This window comes from Eutrigla gurnardus (assembly GCF_963514095.1).
Source record: "Eutrigla gurnardus genome assembly, chromosome: 4".
Taxonomy (NCBI): domain Eukaryota; kingdom Metazoa; phylum Chordata; class Actinopteri; order Perciformes; family Triglidae; genus Eutrigla; species Eutrigla gurnardus.
In genome coordinates this window covers 23,578,025-23,601,507 of record NC_139918.1, presented here as the reverse complement: position 1 = coordinate 23,601,507, position 23,483 = coordinate 23,578,025, and the positions used below count along the sequence as shown (strand labels likewise).

The 23,483-nt window shown below is 41.5% G+C and overlaps 2 protein-coding genes across 2 annotated transcripts; one reads left to right on the top strand and one right to left on the bottom strand.

Annotated features, from left to right (window-relative positions):
• Positions 1–1,142: 1,142 nt before the first annotated feature.
• Positions 1,143–13,758, bottom strand: LOC311011769 (uncharacterized protein). The gene is made up of 5 exons (XM_084006897.1): positions 13,674–13,758; positions 11,711–12,397; positions 10,174–10,333; positions 4,574–8,655; positions 1,143–4,117 (listed from the first exon to the last, which is right to left on the bottom strand). The coding sequence occupies exons 2-5, from the start codon at positions 12,380–12,382 to the stop codon at positions 2,444–2,446; spliced, it is 6,588 nt and encodes a 2,195-aa protein (XP_083863023.1). The 5' UTR covers positions 12,383–12,397; positions 13,674–13,758; the 3' UTR covers positions 1,143–2,443.
• A 2,446-nt stretch (positions 13,759–16,204) lies between these two features.
• Positions 16,205–21,526, top strand: tcea1 (transcription elongation factor A (SII), 1). The gene is made up of 10 exons (XM_084007636.1): positions 16,205–16,399; positions 17,334–17,396; positions 17,474–17,579; positions 18,567–18,669; positions 18,760–18,911; positions 19,022–19,078; positions 19,717–19,871; positions 20,045–20,191; positions 20,503–20,574; positions 21,132–21,526. Exons 1-10 carry the CDS (start codon positions 16,325–16,327, stop codon positions 21,138–21,140), a joined length of 939 nt encoding a protein of 312 aa, XP_083863762.1. The 5' UTR covers positions 16,205–16,324; the 3' UTR covers positions 21,141–21,526.
• Positions 21,527–23,483: the final 1,957 nt, after the last annotated feature.

Genomic DNA, 23,483 nt, shown 5'->3' with positions numbered 1-23,483 from the left:
TGTTGTAATGCTAACCATGATATTTATCTAAACCTAAGCAAATTATTCTGACTCCTAAAGCTAGCCAAACTGCGAGGGCGTTAACATAGTAAGCGTGTCCTGTCGAGGCCTACTGTGCGCATAATCGTAGCCTCATTGATTAGCCTACATCCGGGTCACGGGGATACCCTCACGTTCTATCGAAGGTAATAGAGTGGTGAAGTCCCGCCCCTCCATTTCCGGGACATGGGTCCTCAAAAGCAAAAAAATATCAATGCGATTCAATGGGTAGATACAAATTATTTTCTGGTCCCGTTTGAATTGTGCCATGGATTTCACATATGTTCTTTGTGATATTTAAAGAAAATTTTTCACGCAAAGAAGACGACAATTAAGCGCGAAGAGTTTTGATAAAGTTAGGTTTTGTGTGAGCCGCTTTGTGAACTACAGCCCCTCGCTGTTCTCGTCGCGAATGATATACGTCACCACCCGCCGAGTCCGAAGTCCGCCGAGATGGCTGTTTCTCTGCTCCACTTCACCGCTTTTTTCCAAGGGCAGAATAAAAGTATCGAAAGGGGGGAGAACCACTATAAGTCGGGTCATGTGGAGAGCCTCAACTTCGCCGATGGGGAAAGGGCGATGACGTGACGTCACATACGCGACACAACATGTAGTCTTTATCATTGTGTTTTCTCAATGAATTTTAACTGAAGAATTGCACAATAAACGGTCAAACTCTTGACATGGAAAATTATAATTTAAGCCTATAAACAACATTTGTGTAATCCAAGGCATAACGACCGGGGGATCAGATAATAATTATTTTCCGTCCATTGAACACCATTCATTTTTTTCGCTCCGAAAGGACCCATGGCGCCGTTACTTCCTGCTTCCGCTTCGGCACTCTATTAGCTAAACTAAATGACGACGTTCGGTAAACCCAAAAGGTAATTTAAAACACTTACCGTTTAAATCGTTTTTCCATAATCCTTAATTACTATTCTTACCATATGGGTGAAAAGAGATTACGTCCGCTGAATTAAAAAAAAGTAAAGTCACGACTTTGTTTACTAGCTTGGACCGCCATCTTTGTTTTGATTTGGGAAAGGAGGCGCAACTCGGGAAACAGGTTAAAAATCTTTATTAACGTTGAAAGGGCGGTACTTTTTTCATTTTGGCATTTTTTGATTCCGGGAATACCTCAAGAGCAACGGTAAGTGTTTCTTAACAACTCTCTGTGTTTGTTTTGAACATGACCAAATATCTTTTAGAGAGATTGGTCGTTACCTTAATTATTAAAAGTAAAAAACGTCTTTAAAGTATTGTTGTTGAAAGGGTCAAACACATACAGTAGGCTAGCATTCTGTACTGTAGGCCTACTGTTACATAAACCACAGCTGCACCAGATTTAATTGATTAATATACCAATCATGTAGTAGCTAGGCTACTTCTCAGCCCGTGTAAACCATTACGTCATGTCCTTTGGTTCCAGAGGGAGCTTTCCAATGTCTGAACAAATAAATATGATTATGATATCATAACAGAGAGCGTGTGACTTGATTTAGAGAGATACTGTTTTAGTATGACATCTAGAAACACATTTAATTATAAAAAAAGGGGGGGTGGAAACTGGTTTATTGAATATTGAATCAAAATGATTACAGCCAAAAACCACATGTTTTCAGAAGCTGCCTTGTAATGGTTTAACAAATTTAGTTTTCACAGGATAATCAGAACTCAATTGACATACAGACAGTAGACCGTCAGTCATTTTTAATCTAAATCTTAAATGGTATTTGTACTTGTCTCCATCTGTATGTTTGTAAACGTGTAGCTGCTGCTGACCGTTTTGGCCAGGTCTCCCTTGAAAAAGAGGTTTTTCATATTTTTCAATCAAACCTGGTTAAATAAAGGTTAAATTAAGAAAAAATAAATAAAAAGAGGATCCACAGGTGTCTTTGGAAATAGTAATAGCTGAAAATACATTTCACATTCCGGAAGAACCCAAACAAGTGATTCAATTAAATAAAACAAGCAATGCAATCTGCTCAATCTTTCTCCGATGTTTTGCATTATATTCAGTAAGTACTTGATGACTTGTGGTACATCTAATAGTAAATAATACAGTAAGCTGCAGTCAGGAGCATTGAATCAGTAACATAATAGTTTTTCTAATTTGCTGATATTGTTATATTTACTTGAACTCTGCGATGGATCTCCATAGCATGGCCACCAAAAGACAGCAGTTAATGTGTGTGTATTCATACATATCTACACAGAAATAAGAGGCACAACTCCCATCAATACACATGTCTGTAGGTGTGGTGGAGCTGCAAGAATTGATTTTGGTCATGAATTAGAAAACATTTTTATCTGTATTACAACAAAATAACCGTAGCCCAGACTAACACACATACAGGACCAGCACATGTGAATATGTCCGTGAAAAATAAATGTCCTGCTTTCATAGTATGGGACAGTATTGGCCACATCTCACAGGCGGTGAATCATGGGAGTCTTGTGCTTGCAGTACACTCCCTCCTCCACTAGATGTCCTTCTTGCCCTTGTCACAGCAGAGGACTCTCCCTCAGGATGCACTTTTCTGTCCGGTATTTTAAACTCAACGGAAGCAAATGAAGACAGACTACCATTTTTACTAGCCCAGGTTTTGGAAGTATCAATTGTGGGTGAAACCCTGAAGCCTCTCCCTTTAACACTGCTCACATCTTTTTTCACACTGGAGTCATCCAAAAAGGGGTCCGAATCACTTCCATGTGGCATGTTGTAGTAGGTGCACTTCGGAGTTTGAGGCTTCGCCATCTCCTCGAGCTCTGATGAGGATATGGCTGCAAGAGGGTTGTGCTGGGTTTTGCAATGAGACGGGGAATCTTCCCCACTGTTCTCCTGACCTGTATCTATAGATGTGCTATCTAAATGACCGTACATGCCTAGTGAGAACGGAGGAGAATTTCTGATGAGGTGATTCTCCTTGAGCAGCCATCTACCTTGGTCGATCAAAACGCCATCAGCTGAGTCTTTTCCTGGGGTGAAAGAAGTGCACCGTGTGGCCCCTGTGGCAGGTCCGGCATCTACCTTTTGTGAGCTTGCAGCACTGAAATAAGACAAATCCTCCTTTGAGTCTTTAGAGCCCGAGTCATATGAAGAGGAACTCCGTCCACTTTTTAACTGGGAATTTTGCGAGACTTCTGTCTTATTTGCAACCGACAGTTTGGAGATGGCTCGCTCCACATTTGTTCTCCCGTGATGTCTGCAGACTGGAGAAGCCTCATCGCCACTCTCTGTGATAATATCCACAGACTCCTGAGTTTTATATCCACCGCTCTCTGACGTTTCTGGCCTGTAATCAGACAAATCTGAGGTGTTCGGGCTCGGGAGACGCTTTAAGCCATATGAAACATCCTTTCTACTCGTTGGAATAGCAGTTTGTTTAGTTTGTGTAACTCGAGCGTTATCTGGCTCGATCCTGATCTTACCCACAGCATCATACGTGAATATAAGTGAAGAGGACTGCAGGGCACAGTTAACAAAGTCAAGTAATTCCTGTGATATTTCCACCGGATGTTGTAGAATGCTGCTTCCTCCCTCGTGAGGCTCCCCTCCATCGTCTGTTTCATTCACGGTGTCTGTCCCGTTACCTTTATCGTCCTCGCACTGACACTCGGAGGAATGTTCGCTTGATGATTCAGTGTTGTGTTCTTCTAATCTTGCATCTACATTTTCTTCATCACAGCTGCCTTGCTGCTGCAAAAACGCAGCCTCCTCTCCATCACCACTGGCAATACTGTCATCAGTACCATTTACTTTCTCTTCGTCTAACCCCTCATTTAACTCATTACTTTGATTTTCTTCATCACCTTCCCTCGCCTCGTCACCTAGTGTTTGCCCTGCTTTCATATTTTCTTCAATTTCCTCAACATCTCCTACAGATTTTTCTTCAAGACTATTTACTGTTTCCTGCAGCTCTTTCCTGCTCTCCTCACCCTCGTCACACTTTTCTTCCTCTTCTATATCCTTGTCAGTCTCCTCCCCTTCCTCATCTGTAACCACCCTTTCTTCCACATTGCTATCCTCAGCATCCTCACCAACCTCCACCACCTCTTGTTCTCTCTCTTCTTCCTCCTCATCTTCTTTTTCATTGTTTTCCTCACTTGCCGTCTTGTCCTCTTCCTCATATTTTTCCTCATCCTTCTCCTCAATAACCTCTTCCTCTACATCCTCCTCAGCAACTTCACCTGTTTCTTCATCTTTCTCCTCCATCTCATCAGTTATATTTTCTATATCCTCTTCCTCAACTTTCTCCTCAATTACTTCTTTAATGTCCCCTTCCTCATTATTTTCCCCCTCAGTAGCCTCAATATCTTCCTCTGCTTCCTCCTCAACGCCTTCAGTAAAAGCATCTGCTTCTTTCTCCTCCTCCTCCTCCTCCTCCTCCTCCTCCTCCGCTTCTTCAATGATATTTCCTACTTCCTCTCCATCTGTCTCCTCAATAACCTCATCTGCCTTTTCTTCTTCTTCCTCCTCCTCCTCCTCCTCCTCCTCCTCATCCTCCGCTTCATCATTTATATTTCCTACTTCCTCTCCATCTGTCTCCTCAATAACCTCATCTGCTTTTTCTTCTTCTTCTTCTTCCTCCTCCTCCTCCTCCTCCTCCTCCTCATCCTCCGCTTCATCATTTATATTTCCTACTTCCTCTCCATCTGTCTCCTCAATAACCTCATCTGCCTTTTCTTCTTCTTCCTCCTCCTCCTCCTCATCCTCCACTTCATCATTTATATTTCCTACTTCCTCTCCATCTGTCTCCTCAATAACCTCATCTGCTTTTTCTTCTTTCTCCTCCTCAGATTTCTCCTCCTCCTCCGCTTCATCATTTATATTTCCTACTTCCTCTCCATCTGTCTCCTCAATAACCTCATCCGCTTTTTCTTCTTCCTCCTCTGCATATTCCTCCTCCTCCTCCTCCTCTACTTCCTTAATAGTTCCTACTTCCTCTCCATCTGTCTCCCCAATAACCTCATCCGCTTTTTCTTCTTCCTCCTCTGCATATTCCTCCTCCTCCTCCTCTACTTCCTTAATAGTTCCTACTTCCTCTCCATCTGTCTCCCCAATAACCTCATCTGCCTCGTCTCCTTCCTCCTCCTCCACTTCTTCAATTATACATTCTACTTCCTCTCCTTCATCCGACTCCTCAATAACCCCCTCTGCCTCGTCTTCAATCTCTTCCCCTTGCCTCTCCTCATCTATCCATTCCTCCCCATTTTCTTCCTCACCAACCTCAACCTCCCCTTCCTCTGCCTCATCAACTCCCTCTCTCTCATCTGTCTCTTCAACAGTATCGTCCTCTCTTGCTTCTGGGAATTTGTTTACTCCTTCCATTTCTTCTTCTTCAAATTTCTCCTCATCCTCCCCCTCATCCACTGTCATCTCTTCCTCTACTTCCTGAACAGATTTCTCCTTCTCTAGACTAACTTTTTCCGCTTCCCAATCCTCCTGCCCCTTGTCATTCACTTCTGTCACTTCTGCCTCTTCCTCCCTTTCTCTTTCTCCCTCTGCAGTTTCCTCCTCCTCATCATAATCATCACCATCTATCTCCTTTGTGTGGCCATCCTCTCCTCTGTCATTCACCACCTCCCTATCCTCGTCAACTTGTTCCTCTTCTTCCTTGTCATTGTCTTGTTCTGGTAAGGGATTATCTATTTCTGTCTGTGATATTTCTGATTCTTTATCAAGTTCTTGCTCCGACTCTGTCGCCATCTTGACCTGTTCAGAATACACAGATTCTGTTTTCTTCAAGTTATCAATCTCTCCATTATCATCACCACCCTGTATTGTCTGGGTAATGCACTCAGCTAAGGAGGTAGAATCAGGCTCCGGGGATTGTTTGGTTTCATCGTCGCATTCTTCAACAAATTTTTCCACATCTTCGTCTGTGTCTGACTGGTTTCTTTCAATTTCTACGATAGTGCTCTCCTCAACGGGGTAAAAATGTTTAGCGTGTTGGATTGTTAAAGAAACCTCTGCTTTGAGATCTTGGGGCATATTCAGCTCATCCATTAGCTCGTCAATATCCTCGAACGCATCGCCCCCTTCGGAGAATACATCCAGGGCAAATTCTGTTTCTGAAACCCTGGGAGACAGCGGCTCACTTTCAAGCCTCTCTCTCAGAATCTGGAAATCCTTCCAGCGTTCTCTGAAGTGAGAAGACGCTCTGCTCTGCAGATCCGTCAAACTTGCCCTCAGCTCTTCCCCGTCCTCGATGGCGGAAATCTTCTGCAGGGATTCCACCATCAGCATGGCCTCGGAGGTGCTTCTTGATTGCTTGCCGTCTCCCGGCGAGGATCCTGTCAGGTTATCCCGCAGCGTCATCACGGATAAGAATGACATGAAGGCTTTACACGACGAGCCGAACACCGACGCCACTTGCGTTGAGAAATCGGGAAGGCTGCTGGACTTCTCGAGGTTGGATGTTAAGTTGGTTTCCGATGCACTTCTGACGCAATGAATCGATGAGTAAAGTTCACGTAGCACATGTTTCGTATGTGCTTTTGGATCCAAAACGTTGGCTGTAGATGAAGGTGATTCATTGTCTGCAGATTTGTGTGGCCTCGGCCTCTCCTCCTGTTCCGCAGGGTCGACTCTGACGCTGGGCATCGAAACACATAAACCTCTTGCATAATGTTCATTGTGCACTAGAGCCGTAGGGTGACAACGAGGTACTGACAGACAAGAGGCTGATTTCTTGACAGCGCCACCGGCCGATGGATAATATTCATCCAGATGAGTCTGGCCTTCATTCTTTTCATCTGATTCAGAATCACCGCCCATCGTAAACATAACCTTCGTCTGAGGCATCGATTCATCTGCGATCGCCTCCTCAGTGTACGGCACTGGGTCTTGGCTGACCTTCTCCAGCCAGTTCTCAACATATTGTTGGATTTCAGAGGGCGAAGGATCGAGAGCAGGCATCAAATCCTCACTCAACTCAAACAAAGATGTTTTAGGTGATGGTATTTTGTTTTCAGTCATGGATTTGCTAATTGTCTTTTTGCTTGGCAATAGGGATTTCTTGGCTTGTAAGATGTCTGACATGTTCTTCTTCATTTGAGGCCTCCCAGATGGAGTATTTACATTATGACCGTTATATTTGTCAGCTGCTTTACTCAAGTTTTGTCTCTTAGGTGGGGTCTTTCTCACGGGTTCAGAGTCAACTAATAAGGCTTGTTCTTTCCTGGGCATCTTTTCATCCTTACTCGCTTTCTTAATTTGAGGCTTTTCTGCTCCTCTATTCTTTTGACCACTTTTAGCACTTTCTGATGACGTCTTTTTTCCCAGACTGGCATTGCTGCTGAGCTTGTCTGTAGATGAATGTTTGCTAATTTTGAGGGGATTAAATATGCTTCGTTTTAGTTTATCCGAGCTGCTTGTTGAAGTTGAACTCTTCTGATTCCGAGCAGGTTTAATCGCCGTTTTCCTCGTCCCCCATTTAGAAGTGTCGTCTTTTTTTACCGTCTCCTGTATTTGGGAGTTTGTTGCAGTAATCTCGTGTGTTGGTTCTGATGACAATGACAACATCTCCTCTTTCTGTCTTTGTAGTGAGTCAGTAGTGGGGGGCTGCCAGCTACAATCTATATCACAATCATTCCCGGATGAACGTGGCCCTGAGTCAGTGGACAGTTTGCTCTCTGGAGAGGAACTGTGCAAGGGTGCACCATCTGCGCTATATTCCTCATTTGCAAAATAGTTATCGTAGCAGCCTTGACTCTCATAAATATGCATTACAGTCTCTGTAACCTCCATCCCGTTATTCTGTATCTGAAGGACCTCAGCGACTCCCGACGACCTGACGGAGGAGTGGGGGCCTTGCTTGCTCGCTCCTGCAGATGGCGTTTTCCTAGGTTTCGGAATTGGCCGGTTGCTGCTGCTACTGTGTCTGACAAGGCAGTATCCCTCAGTCGTCTCACCATCCGCCATGCGCTCCATGTAGGAATAATGTCTCAGGGTGTTCTCTTGAACCCCTGACTCTGTCACCGTCTTCACACTGTCAACAGACGCCTTCTTCGTAATGCGACGAGGACCTGGTGTAGGAGTGCGTTTAAAACCAGCTTTTGCTTTTCCCGAGGTCGAAGTGTAGCCCTCATATGCTCGCTCCTCGTGAAAGTGGACACCATTTCCCGCTCCGGCGGGATGGTTCTCCTCTTTTGTTTCATCCTCACTGGCGCTAGAAGAGTATTTGGCAACGGCATTGTTCGAGTCAGGTGAGCTGTTTTCCAACTCAGAAATCGAGGCACAAACCGTCCCCTTGCTAAGGCTGGAGCGGCTAAGTGTGGTCGTCCAGTGGAGCATCTCCTCCTCTTTAATGGTCAGACGAACTTTCATCTCCACTGTCATGCTGCCGTCTTGATTCACACAGAAAGACTTTTCAATATCATCGTCCTTTGGTACAATGCAAGCATGATGCTCGTCATCTACCCTCCCGTTTCCCAACGTCTCCAAGGATGTGGTACAGTGGTTGACTTGTGTTTCAAATGACCCTTCGTGGTGATGCCGGTGGACGTTTGTGCTTCCATTTCTAGACATGTTTATCTGGTTGGCAATATATCTCTCTGATGATAAGGAAAAGTTCCTTGAGCCTCTTCCACTGGACAAGGATTTGTTATCTTTGGTTGGAGGTGTTGGATGAAAATATGTCAAAGAGAGGGGAGAAGCAAAGAGGAAAAAATGAATAAAAACATATACATAAGGACATTGTAAAAGAATCATAGTGGGTCATTCCGTGTCATTTCATAAAATTTCTGAAAATCTTCCCACCTGACCATCTCAGAATGTCCTGAAAAACAAGACACAAGTACAAAGACACACTTGTTAATAGGACAAATCCAAAATATTAGGTCTCTACTGTCAATAGTTTTCTCATGAAACATCATCGAATGAAGGGTAGTTTAGACGGTTTTTGGCATCATGCTCTGAAAAGCCATTTTTAAACAGCAATATCTGGAAAACTATCTCACCTGTGGCCTTCAAAATTTTTACAGAATATATCTGTTACTAATAGCCTCCAGACATGGAATATCAGGGATGATCAATGATAACCTAGTATGGTAGGTACTTAAAATGAGGCTTTTTGAAACAAAGTAGTACATTTGAAGAGTGGCTGATCTCCCATTTTTGCAGATAAAAGACTTCTATCACATCAAAAGCTGCTTTCAGCATGTTTAACTCACATTCAAGGACTTATTGCCTCTACAACTGTGCTACATTTTAATGTTTTCGTAAGGCTAAATTCATCAGTAGCATTTAGTCACATGTAAGTCTTTGGTAAATTGAATTGCCCTCCTGTGATGTTTACTGGTAGGCTATTAGGACATGCAGTACCAAATCCAGCCACAAAAACCCCACCAATATCAGGATTTTAAAAAATCACTGCAACAAAATGAGGCAAAACACCCTCCTGATTTTTTAATATGATTTTAACAAGAATATGATCTTTCAAAAAAAGTAAGTTTGGACCTGATACGTGTTGTCAGCTTTCGGAATATGGCTCTGAAGTTGGGCAAAGATGTGTTTACTTCAATCTTTGAGCCTTAATATCTGTGAAACTAATCATTGGAGAGAAACCATATTTTGCAGAATGTTTAAGCTAACACCAGAGATAGAGGCAGAAGTGATAGAAGTCTTTTATCTGCAAAAATGGGAGCTCAGCCACTCTTCAAATGTACTACTTTATTTCAACAAGCCTCATTTTAAGTACCTACCATACTAGGTTATCATTGAGCTACACCCCTGATATTCCATGTCTGGAGGCTATTAGTAACAGATATACACTGTAGACATTTTGAAGGCCACAGGTGAGATAGTTTTCCAGATAATGCCGTTTAAAAATGGCTTTTCAGAGTATGATGCCAAAAGCCGTCTAAACTACCCTTCATTCAATGACGTTTCATGAGAAAACTGTTGACAGTAGAGACCTAATATTTTGGATTTGTCCTATTAACAAGTGTGTCTTTGTACTCAAATTTTTTCAGGACATTCTGAGATAGTCAGGTGGGAGGCATTTGATGAAATGACACGGAATGACCCTAGTGTACTCATATTAGTCACATCCTGCAGACGTTTGACATGAAGCATTTCATCCATCAATGTATGTATCATTAAATGTAGTGCTGACTACAACTCACGTGTTTTGGGCTGCAACATAGATGGCTCCACAGGATCCACGTACATTATTTGTGCCACATGACTTGCTCCATGAAAGCTGTGGTTTCCTAATCTGAATGGCTCGTTGCCTGCTGCAACAACAACTCCAGAGCACAGTATGAGTCCTGCAAGACCATCAACCTGAAAGAGGAGCAGAAACTTTTTTTCATTACATGATAGGCCACGGAATTGGTCGCATACATGCGCCCTCGCTCAAGTAGAGACATGCATTATAGACATTGGCTTCATAGAAAGTGTTACCAAGTCGTTCCATTTGCATTATCAAAAATAGCTTGAAACAACTGGGCCACGTATTCTAAAACAGACCAGGGATCACAGTTCTAGATGAATTAATACATTTAAAGTTTCTAAACGTTCATAAGCTTATGTGTTATATATGATTTCTACCCTTCTTCCCTTTTTCTTTGGGTCAGTTGTTATTGTTTTATTTACAGTAGTCAGTAGTACGATGTGTACTTTTACTGTGATAGGGAGCGTGAATGTTTACTTCTGTTTTGTCACCATGTGAACTGTATGAAGCACAGGAAGGAAACCTGCTGCGATGCAGAAGCTAATGGGGATCTTAGTTGACAAACAGGGAGTCTGTTCCTTTTAAAGGACACATGGAAAGAGGGATTAAGGGGTCACAACTCCCTAGGGGGTTGAGATTTTGAGAACACCTCTAAGCACTTCTTGGAATACTTCCTCCTCGTCTACCACTTATCCTGTATTCAGGGTTGCAGGGGGGCTGGAGCCGATCCCAGCTGATATTGGGTGAAGGCAGGGTACACCCTGGACAGGTCGCCAGTCTATCGCAGGGCCGACATGTAGAGACAGACAACCATTCACATTCACACCTACGGGCAATTTATCATGTCATCAATTAACCTATCCTGCATGTATTTGGACGGTGGGAGGAAAGTGGAGAACATGGAGAGAACCCACACTCACACAGGGAGAACATGCAAACTCCACACAGAAGGAACCCGAACCGGGAATTGAACCCCAGTGCTTACCCAAGTAAACACCTTGGGTAAACACCTTGATTCCTGGAATGTAAATTCCAGTGGAAATTAAGCCCATAACAGTTTGTTTATTGTAGTTGGGCAGTTTTGTGTACATGAATATAGTATCACCGACATGCAATGATTCCACAACAATAACAAATATTTGATGGCATCCAAAACTTGATGCTTCACTTAAAGACAAATCAACAACAAAAGCTCTGGGACAAGCGAGTAAATGAGATTGTTTTTGTCTGTCTGTTTAAGGCGACACAAGAATAAGCGAATAATCTACAGTTCGATAACCAAGGACACTGACCAGCTGAACATCTACAAGTTCTGGAACTAGAGACTTGGATTGTTTTGTCAACTACCGTTTCCAAGATCAAGAATGAGTTGTCAAACCTCCAAAAAAAGTGATTGTCTAAGTGCTGAAATAGTGTGAAGCAACTGCACTGATTTGTGTCTGTTGGTCCACAATCATTCTCAATTTTCAGCTTTGGCAAATACTTACTCTTCTTCCATCTGTAGAGTAGAGTTTGAGCACTGGGAACTGCAGGATCTGGGAAAGGTAATCCAGTAAAGCGTCAAACGTTGGTGCCGTCCTCCTCTGTAACACAATTGTGCGTTTAACAGTGGGATCCCTATTCCTGATGACCACAAGCCTCTTTGGTGTCCGTACTGCCACTCTCTCGGTGACCTTTGCTGGCCTGTTGGTAATGACATCATTCCTTCTGCTAAACATACTAAACTGGAAGCCTTGTCGTTTTCTCCGCCCTGCGCTGGGGGGTCTGGTGGTATTCCATGGTACCTGCCGCCGGTTCATTTCATCCAAGTTTAATGGCTTCACCCGTTTCTGATCAGAACACACGTACGCCCCACCATCCTGTAACTCATCTAAAGCCTTAACCAGGTGGATCCCGCGAGGTGTGGTGATGGTCCTCACTCCAAATGGCAGAGGCACCTTCTTGGACAAAGCGTCCAGCAGAGCATCAAATGTCTTGAAGGTGCGGGCGTTGATGACCATGCGATGGCCATTGAATTTATAGTCACCGCTTTTGTAGAAATATACTCTTTTAGAAGCTGAGGGATCAGAGATTGGCTGTAGGGGTCTGGATGGTAATGTCTGCCCGCTGCCGGAGGACAATTCCTGGGCAGGGGGCTCCTGGATGGGTGTGTTGCTCATATTGAGAGGAGGTGGCTGGAAAGAAGGCAGAGAGAGGGGGAAAAGCTGGTAATTTGTAAACTTTATTCAATTTGTCATATATGGAATTTGACCTTCAGGAGCAGTGGGTTGCTGTAAAGCACCCATGGGACAAAACTTTGTTGAAATTCCTGAAAGCATAATTCACAGAACATTTTCCACATGACCACACATGCATGAACATTAAAAGTGCAGGAAGCTATCAGCAGCATTAATATGAAGTGGAACAAACAAATAATAAATATAATAGTTCCCTGAAGTTTAATAAAGATCAAATAAAGACCAGTTTAGTGACATCAGAGCCAAAGTAGCTTATTTTAAAATGAAATTGTTTTCTCAGCAACGGCTTTAAAAAATACCAATAACCACAAAATGCTGAATAACGGCACAGATAATCAGCCGGGTTTTCCATAAAATTCAGAACTTCATTTAGTAAATTAAATCAAACATTTCTTTTGAACAGTGGAAGAAAGGAAATCCTACAACCTATCAGCTTTTGTTTTTTTACTTGGTTGAAATTTCGACTATTGTACTTTTGAAAGCAAACAGTGATTATGTCTCTTTTACAGACTGTACACAAATGGATTCTTGGTCTTTGAAGGTTTACCATACAGAATTTCCCTTTAAAAACAACAATTATCACTTATGACCCACTAGCAGTGTGGTGGTGTCTGTATCTACTGCAATCCTTCTCATTCTGCTTTGTCGTTTCTGAGCGCCAGCCTTTGGGCGCTGGATCTGTAGCCCAGATTTGCACTGCTTCTTGTCAAAATTGAATGCACACCAGCATTATTATGTAATAATAAACGCTTCTCAACTGGTGGGTGCTGTTCCAAACAAAAGGGCCCTAGAAAGCCTGACCAAATACAATAGTAAACTCATCACAATAATGCTATATTTCTTCAGAAGGGAGATGTGTCTCCAAATTGTCTTGTGCTGATTTTGACAACTGTGTTGTCTAAAATGTCAAGATCCAGTTGAACAGTGATGATGAGTGTTTTGTTGAGCACTCAAAACACTGGAAGCTTTTTTCAGCTCATTATATAGAATATTATAAATAATTAGATAGTTATATAGATAGTACAATGGTTTATAACAGTTTCTACTTGATTAATGTAAATTGTTACTGTGAACAACAACAGCAGATGTAGACACAGATTTCGACAGAGACCATACACAACGCAAACCTATCAACTAAATAAACAAATTACACCCTGTAGATACTTCACAAATGAGCAAACACTTGAGCAGAAATGTAATGAAGAAGACTTACCGTATATCTCACATTTCACCTAAATAATGGTGGCAAAAACAACAGAAAGAGTGTCCACGGTATTCCTCCGAGCGCCGGGCAAAGCCTCTCAGCGGCGTTGGAGGGCTATTTTGGGACATGCAACATCATGACCAATTTGCTTAATCTTTGCTCACACTTAATCAGTATATCAAGATAACAAAGGAAGGAAACGTAGACCAACTAAACCAGGGCAGACGGGACTTTTATCAGAATGAGATTCAATCACATATGAATGGCAATATTGATTTTTATGAGAGAGTGGGACTTCAATTGAATTTGGTCAACTGGCAGTTTTACATCATGGCTCATGTATCCTGTAAGTCTCTACAAGACAAAAAAAGGGAAAAACGTTCTTAAAGTCGTCTCCACATTATCAGCCATGAAGTTCTCTCTTGTCATCTGCACTAAAATACAAAGTGAGAAAGTAAGCGAGTGAATGAGTGCAGCGAACTGATTCGTGAGCACCAGAACAAATAAAGAATGTGGACGGTGAAAGTTCACGAAGGTACATGAACTCGCCAAGTAAAATTATACTAGTGAATCTCTGTCACTCCAACAGGTGGTCAGGACTGTGTCTAATTTGCAAGCAGTCTGCATAATCAGATTTGAGACGTCTTGTCCTAATAGGGATTAGAGTAATGATTTTGTACACTTGCTGACCGGGTGAGGCAGAATAAGGTCTTAAGAGAGCACTTTTACCTCACAGCGGGTATTGGAAATCCACCACCGGCTTTAAGGACACACGATGTATCAGCATTCCCACTTGTTGAATATCCTGATGAACGTACATTTAATAAGAAATGTGACCATATTTGCATAAGTAATGCAGCTTTGTATCCAAACTTAAAACCTCAAGGTATATCGAATATTTGTACCATGTTGGAGACTTTTGTCCGATGGCTAATTATTTAATTGCATCAGGGGGATGAGTGCTGTGTCACTTTACTGCTGTTATCAGACACTGTGCCAATTACCAACTGCCTCTGATAGACTAGAAGCTGCTAATACCCCCCATGAGCATGCGCAGTCTCCTTAAGAAGTGGTGGTGGCGGCGAACCGCTTGAAAGGAAGGGCCTGTGTAGGTCAACCAGAGTCCAATATGAGGAAAAGTTCCAATGTATTCAAAGTGTGAATAATCATGCAATGAAAGCTTCATTATTACTTTTCTCAGTGTGTTACCACTTAAACTGATGCAGAATAACATGATTTTTAACCTTTTGTACTGTACACTGTATTATTGATTTACTGTCATAAGTACATCACATTTGTTTTGCTCAGTTCAATAATTCAAATAATTTGCAGGGAATGTCTAACCTTCAATCACTAGGTGGCAATGTCACACGCTGATCTGCTTGGATTAGTAAGATCCAAATTAGCGGGACTCTCCGTGCCACACAAATGCAGCGTTAGATCAACAGTGTGCCATCATCGTGGCCATGCTCCTGCTACTCAAAGGTCACAGGTTTGAGCTACACAACAGCCATCATCAAAAGCCATGAGACCTAGCAAAGGCAAAGGCAAGACTCAAGCTCTTTCACTGTTAATTACAATGCATAATACCGTAAATACTGTCAAGTGTTGCTTGAAAATGAATACTTTAAACCCTATCTGCTTGCAACTGACTTATTCTACAAGTTAAGGTGTCAACACAAGCAAACTAAACAATTAGCTGACTGATGCTAACAATGTTCCATCAAAACCCTATAAAAGTGTTTTTCAACCTTTTAGGCTTGAAACCCCAATATTATGACCTGGTTCACGAAAATATGATGTTTTACTTGCATAACTTGTAGAGGTCTGGGAGGTAATTTAATCTGGTAATTAAGAAAAAAAAGCATTGATCAGATGAATATGCTTCCCTATCCTTTTAATTGTTGAATGTTAATTGTGATCCCTCAGATGTATTGTGTGACAAAGCAGGGCTGCAACGAATCGATCAATCAATTTTTTAAATTAAGTTTAGCGTATTGATACAGCATTTACACCATCAAATAATGAGAAAATGGTGAAAACAACAGTCACAAACAATGACCAATAGTCCAAAACCCACATTTTTGCCTCTTAAATGATTACTAAAAAAATATGAATTTCTGGCCAGTCGGTTTAGGACAGTAGTCTACATTTAAAATGATAGCACTTGATAGCATTCGAAAACATGAGTAGACCCAACATTTAGTAGAGAAATTGAAAGGTTGTACATTGGCCGAAGCAGAAAGAGGCATACAGCGGCACTTTGGCGTGATCTAACGACGTATTGCCAAACTGCAGGCCTTGGTTTGGTAGCAACTGACAGCTGTTCGTGCAGAACTTGGAATGAATATATATAAATATCTGTGTATTGCTAAAAACGTGTCCGTTTGTTTTTTATCTGATGAATGCACGGAGTGGCGGCAGATAGCCTCCTCGCTGCTCTGACAGCTCCCGCGATCATCTTGGATTCGGTCTCGATTAATTCCCCCTGGACTCCTCCTGCATCGGCTGCTCAGGTCTGGCGGAGGTTTCAGTGTGCGGTCCCGGTCTCCCAAGTAGACGCCGCCGCCGCCGCTCTCACTTCAATCGCGTGTTCTTTGTCGCGGATTTTCTTTCCCCATTTGCTCCCGTGTTTTTTGGGCTTCATCAGATCGGTCAACATGGGTAAGAAGGAGGAAGAGGACATCATCAGAATTGCGAAGAAGATGGATAAAATGGCGCAGAAGAAAAACGGGGTGAGATGTCCGAGAAGAATGGATGCACACCTCTTGACGGCTGCTTAGCCGACCGGGCTGATGTTGATGTTTAGCTAACGTTGGCGCTAATGGGCTGTTATGCCGACCGTCCAACAAGTTGATCCTGTAACCAGTTCAGGGAGTTGTCAACACAGTTCTGCAGCACTGTGTCAGCACACCGACCGTTAACTGCACGCTTACCCTGAACAATAAGCTCCGCGGCGGACATACCTGTAGTTGTGACTAACTGGCTAGCCGCAAATAGCTAGCTTGCGAGTCTTGTTTATATGAGCGGCGGTTCTCTGGGCTGCTAGCAGTTAGCCACATAGCAGCTCACTAGTCCTTGCTAGCTTTGTGCATTACAGTGCAATAACGGTTAACAATTAAGTAGCTTACGTTAGTTGGGCATCAACGTCTGAAATAAAATGCATCCTCGACATTTCTGTTGTGTTTTTGGCGATTTTGGAAGCTCGTGTGTTGACTGTTATGGTCGCTTGACTGTTAGCCGCCTAGCTACTGTTATTATACTACATGTGATCTGACGTTAACGGAGCTACAGTTCAGTACTAGTTAACATGATTGATTACGAATATATTCCAATAATCATTTGGTCTTTAACACTAAAGTGACTATAATTCCTATACGAATGTCACAGAACCAAAGTTATGTCCAACCAACAGTCCTAATTCACTCAAAACGCTTCATAAATTATCAAAACAAACATTTTCTGGCCATTAATTGACTAAATTATTAACTTCTAAACGTTAATGTTTAACTATCATCTTTAATAAATTGCTGTTATAAACCAAGAGTAATAACAACAACTTTGTACAACGTGTTTACATCTGAATGATTGCTGTTAATTAATAGAACATATTATAGTTTAATAAAGTGTATCTCAAGATTCATAATAAACCAAATTTCTCCTCCGCAGGCCGGTGCTTTGGACTTATTGAAGGAGCTGCGAAGTATCCCCATGACTCTCGAGCTGCTTCAGGTAAGTTTCCTCACTTCTTCTGCAGGCTCACCTTCAGTGCTCAAGTCCTGAAGCATTGACACAATGTCTTTCCACAGTCTACCAGAATCGGCATGTCAGTCAACGCCATCCGCAAGCAGAGCACAGACGACGAGGTGACGTCCCTAGCAAAGTCCTTGATCAAATCGTGGAAGAAACTTTTGGGTAAATATTTGCTATTGATTTCTGCTTAAACATGTTTGAATTAGTTTTGTTATGTGTCATTTTTTCTGAATAGATCATTGGATGTCCCAATCTGTTGTGCATGTGTATCAGAGCATGATAAGTGTTTGACTCTTTGAAGCTCAGGCCCGTTTTGATCCGTGGCTTATTGTAACACATCACACTCTGGGTAAAGCAGCTGTCAAACACGGTCTGTTGGAGTTTCTTAAATTACTACTTTCTATTGTCAACCCGTAGTGTTGTTAGTGAAGTGTTCAGCATAAGAAATGAATATCATCCAGCTGTGTCGGTGAAGTCGTCCACACTGATAGCAAGCATCAATCGAGAATATTTAAGGGTTTTTTTTTAAAGGTTGTGAGTCGTTGTGCAACAAAGCCATAACATCATATGATATTGTTTGAATTTGATACCCTTATGAGATGTCTTCATGTTTTTTGTCATGTCGAGATTACTTCATTGTGGGATTTTTTAAGATTAACAAGTACATGCACACATATAAGTGATGAAGATATTTTTATAAAGGCAACAGTATCCCAAAGTTCCTACCTCACATTGCTAGTGAATTTTGCTTTGACGTCAGGGCATTTTCTGCCACATTCAGTTCTAGATTCAGGGTAACCAAATGGATAAAATGCATATTATCACAATGTGCTTTGGTTAGATTCCTACCAGGGACTGTTGTTGCACGTCTTTCTCATATCACTCTGTTTATTTTCTGCCTCAGCTATCTGCTTTTAATAATGGCTAAAATACCAAAAACTCTTTCACTTTTCTCCGCACATATTTTAGAAATAAACACCATCTGACACTTAAAGGAAAGCTGTGAAGCAAACTATTTTTTCTTAATGGAGAGCTTTTCAGCTGGCAAGCATATGAGAGTATTGATTATTAATTTTAATGTTGCTCTAGTGTCGCTTTCTTCTGTTACTTTCTTACTTGTTTGATTTTGGCCGCTTGACTTCACTCCAGATGAGCCTGGTGGTGGAGACAAATCTGCAGATGAAAAGAGGAAAGAGCAGACGACACCCGTTGTTTCTCCGTCGCAGGGAAGTCCAGAAGCAAAAGAAGAAAGGTAAAGAGTTTTCTCTACTTTTTCATATTTCTTTGAAATGTGGTTTGCTGCAGTAGTTGAGAAGTTCTCCCTCTCATATTGCTCCCGTAGCAGTTCCAGCAGTAACTCCAGCAGCAAGAGTGAACAGGCTGAAGTTTCGAACTCAAACTCATTGATCAACACCTTTCCTCGCGCCCCCACCACCTCCGACTCCATCAGGATCAAGTGCCGAGAGTTGATGGCCAGTGCTCTGCAGGCTGGAGGTAATCCTGTTCATCATGTTTACACGTTCGACATAGGATATCTGCCACTGTGGTTGGTTACTGTTGGGTTCATTAAAATAACATTTCCACCCTCTGACTTCTTTCCCCAGATGATCATATTGCTATCGGTGCTGATTGTGATGAACTTGGAGCACAGATTGAAGAAGATATCCTTCATATTAAATGGACAATGTCTTTGAAGCAGATGTTAGTGTTTTACATCACTTATATAATTGTTTTTAGATGCCAGTGAGATATATATATATAATCAAGAAATAATCTGCTCATCTTAATTGAGCTTTTTCAAATAGTTAATTTGATAGTCCATTATATGTCAGAAACTGGTAAAACTGTGTCCAAGGTAATTTCTTTGGGCTTTAAAAGTGCTTGTTTTGTCTCACCAATCGTCTACATCCCTAAAGAAGCAATATGTTTTATTATATGCAAACACTTAGCCATAGTTTTTAACATCAACACCGAGCCATCAGTTTAGGCATCGTCATGTTGAGAGCTGTGCAGAGGCAATCAAAATGCTCCCGATCTCGTAGTATGAATGTTTGGACAGAGAAAAATGTAAGATACTCCCGTTTGAGAAGCTGAAAACAGAGAATGATAGACAATTTTAATAATTGAAATTTTGGTGGATTCATATTTAGCCAATCAATTAACCAGTTAATCCACTAAATGTTTCAACGCAAACGTACCAAAAATGGCTGTCGTAATCAATGCCGTTTTAGGCTCTACTTTTTTTATAATGAAGCATGAAAAACTAAATTGCCAAGTGTATTCCTTGACCTGCTATCACTTATCTTTCAAGAGTTTAAGAACACAGACATGAAATACAAGAACCGGGTGCGGAGCCGAATCTCGAATCTGAAAGATATGAAGAACCCTAATTTAAGGAGGACGGTGCTATGTGGGAGTGTAACCCCAGAGCGGATGGCGAAGATGACCGCAGAGGTGTGTTGGCTGTTTGTGGCTTTATCTTAAACATCCTGCAATTGACACACAGTAGGGTTAACAGTTATTCCAACACTGTTGTTGCATAAGTTGCCACGTCATACTTTTTTTCCTTCCACAATTTGATTATATGGTTACAGATGTAAAGTTAGTACATTTTTCTGTTTCTGTAGGAAATGGCTAGTGATGAGCTAAAGGAAATGAGAAAGAATTTGACCAAAGAGGCTGTCAGGGACCACCAGATGGCTACCACAGGAGGCACCCAGACCGATCTATTCACCTGTGGCAAGTGCAAGGGAAAATGCTGCACCTACACACAGGTAAAGATTTCCATTTGTGCTTCATTTGAACTGTGGCGGCAAGAGATGGATGTTATTGTTGGTGGAAAAATTGGTTTAACAAGATCACACCTCCTTTTGAAAATTACAGCTGTGGTTATCATCAATGTCATCACTTTGGTTTGAATAATACGGTGCGTTGCGATATTGGTATGACTGCAGGTCCTTCAAGTAACTTAAGGGCAAGTTGGTGACTTGTTGAGTTTTCCAGGGTTTTAACGTTTAGACAGCAGCACTGCTTGTTCAGTATGATATCGTAGTAAATGATTTGTGCATGTTTTTGACATTCGCAGGTCCAAACGCGCAGCGCTGATGAGCCGATGACCACGTTCGTCTTCTGTAATGAATGCGGAAATAGATGGAAGGTAGGTTGGTTAATGCCTTTTGGACCGAGTCCTCGAACAACTGTGCACTCACTTGTGTTTTATTTCTCTCAATCCTCAACATTTTTTTTTTATTTGGTCCTTGTTCGCTCTTCATGCAGGCTTCAACTGCACACCTTTTATTTTCAGAATTATATTTTGGGGTTTTGGACTGTTGGTCAGGCCTTAAATATTTACTTGCAGCTCTTCTACATTTATCTCATGTACTTGTGTTCATTTGAATGAATCCAGATATTTTAAATGTTTATTTATAGAGGTTGATACTGCATCTGTCAAGGGTAAATACTACGCGTTGTGTATGAATTCACACTAGAACTGAACGAGTGCAATTTCATTAGACACCTAGTGAGAATGGGGGAAATTAATAAAATAAATTAAATCCTTTATTACACCACAGTGGTTTTTAATAAAAATAAATGTGCGATAAATGACAGTCTTTGTTTTTTTTCTTCTGACATTTATGTGCCACTTGATCATTGGAGTTGAATGTAAATATTCCAATATCTGGGTATTAATTGTGTGTGTTTTTTGTGTCCTAGTTCTGCTGAATCTGCAAGGCACTCCAACAAGTAGCAAAATTCCTGGACCAGGTAGTCTCTCTGCAACATTGGAGCTTTGTATTTTGTGGTACACAACATGCCATACAAAGATGCCACAGGTTACCGTTTGAATAAATATCCTGTTCATAGATTGAGCTCATTGTCAGTCGCCCATTGCCCTCCCCCCAAATATTTTACGATTGTTTTTAGTTGTTTTTGTTTACTGTCGGATATATGCGATCAATTTTGTCTCATTCTCTTTTATCTGCATTTTTATATGTAGTTTTAACACTTTGGACAATGTTTTTTTTTGCTTTTCCCACACAACATTGCATTGTTTTATTTAATTTCCCAATAAAAGTGTAATCCATTTGATTAAAAAAAAGTGATTTTCATTAGTCTTCTGTCTCCTTTGGTTATGTGAATCTGAACGTTATACTAATGCAATTAAGGAACTGGGGGGACAAACTGTGTGTGTGCATGCGCTCTTGTCGAGGAGTATACATTTGTTATTGGTGGAATATTCATCACATCAAAGTGAATGCAGATGAATGCATATTAATCTGTCTGGGGTCGGGTTTATATCATCGGCAGAACCTGGGCCGACACACAATTGTTTCCCTTTCCTCTGGGTTTTGTATTTAATTGCCAGGTGCAACCACTCCACGGTTGACAAGCTGTTGTGCTGCCTTTCCCTCACACAAACTGAACCCAGGCCAGTTTGTTTTTCTCCTTCATAGTTAGAGGAAAATTATCAGAAAATAAGAAAAAGTCACAATTAATCAATGTGATAAAACCATGTTATGTGTGTTGATCATTTAAAGAGTCATCGGGGACCTCTAACTGAACATTAGAGTTCAAGGGTCACAAGCACAAAAAGTTGGGAACCACTAACATCGTGAACACAGACATTTTCCCAGTGTTTACCGTGATTGTGGATTTACTGCTACATATCATTAGATAAGTGAAGTCGGTTCTTAAGTAAAGCCTGGTTCCCCTTAATGTGATTGATTAACTCTTATATGAGAACATACATATGGAGCTCAAGGGTGCAACGTGCTGTATGTGCGTCGTTCTCCTGTATCATTTAATCACGGCCCTTAGCCTCTTACTAAATTGCAACTCGTTCGATGGACATTTAATCCCTTTAACCCATCTCATCTCATGAACAACATTCATTAGATTGGTTACTTTCTTTATCACTAGATCTGTTTGTTTGATGGTGAAAGCCCCAATATTTTGGGCAAACATCATCCTTGACTGAACACAAATGCACAATGGTGCAGCATCATTTTGTTCATGTTAACCATTTTTCTGCTGATAGATTCAAATGTTTTAAGCCTTACCACGAGGTTTTGTGGTTTTCGTCTGAACAGTGTTTGCATTTGGTTTGTTTTAGCACTTGGTGGTCATGTGGTTTTGTCATCAAATCATTCCAGACGCAGTAAAATTATTGTGCTTTATTTTATCTTAATCAAAATGCCCACAAGTCATTATTTTCTTGGAGAGTAGCAGAAAAAAAACAAAAACTAAACCATATACTGTAAACATTCACATTATTTGTTTTTTTTTTTCTTCAAAAATGTATTCTTCAGTAAACTCAGCGCAAAATAACACATTTCATATAGTAAACAGAAGAAGAAACAACATTTATAGGCATCACTCCAAACCATTGGCTTAGATTGTGTTTTGAGGTTGATCTGCGCGGTGTATCCATCAGCTCAAATTGCACGTAGTAAGTTAAAGTTAACTCTAAGACAAGTAAGAAGTGCCACCGTGAAAGGAACACGGGCCGGCGAGACGTTCGGATCAAACGGCCCTATCCGTTGATCTCGTGTTGTCTTCAGCAAATACAGGCGTGTGTTGTCATCAGCCTCCGCCATACTGTTTGGTAGCGCTGCCAAAAAAACGGACCGGTGTCGTCACGACTAAGGAATCAAGACAAAACACGTGTGATAATTTGGCCAAAGAGAGGGACAATTTTCCAGTAAACTGGCCTCGTGCTCCAGTAACCCCCTTTTATGGCAAGAGTCTGAAAACAACTGTTGCCCATGAGAAAGATGTCATTAAAATTGAATGTCAAGGCACTTCCCCATGTGAGGATCTTGTCTTTGAGTGACATGTTTGTGAGGCAACAAAGTAATTCAACTAAAACTATCAGAATACATAAAAGTATTTTAATACTTGGCAACTCCAATTTCAGACAATGGAAACGCTCTTATTAAACGTATGGACACAGTTTACGTGGTAGCTTTGGTGTTGCTGCTGACCCGGCCGGACCCCAGATTCTAATTCATATTGCAGGCGAGCTTTTTGAAGTCAAAAATCTCGCCACACAAATGAATCTGCACA

Excerpts from the sequence above, each read along its gene's own strand:
- tcea1 (XM_084007636.1), top strand. The coding sequence starts at position 16,325 with ATGGGTAAGAAGGAGGAAGAGGACATCATCAGAATTGCGAAGAAGATG. Across the intron at positions 16,400-17,333 it reads TGGCGCAGAAGAAAAACGGG|GCCGGTGCTTTGGACTTATT; the intron begins GTGAGATGTCCG and ends TCTCCTCCGCAG. Across the intron at positions 20,192-20,502 it reads AATGCTGCACCTACACACAG|GTCCAAACGCGCAGCGCTGA; the intron begins GTAAAGATTTCC and ends TGACATTCGCAG.
- LOC311011769 (XM_084006897.1), bottom strand. The coding sequence starts at position 12,382 with ATGAGCAACACACCCATCCAGGAGCCCCCTGCCCAGGAATTGTCCTCC. Across the intron at positions 8,656-10,173 it reads TATGTTGCAGCCCAAAACAC|ATAACAAATCCTTGTCCAGT; the intron begins GTGAGTTGTAGT and ends CTCCAACCAAAG. Across the intron at positions 4,118-4,573 it reads AGGAGACAGATGGAGAGGAA|GAAGAAGAGAGAGAACAAGA; the intron begins GTAGGAAATATA and ends GAAGATGAGGAG.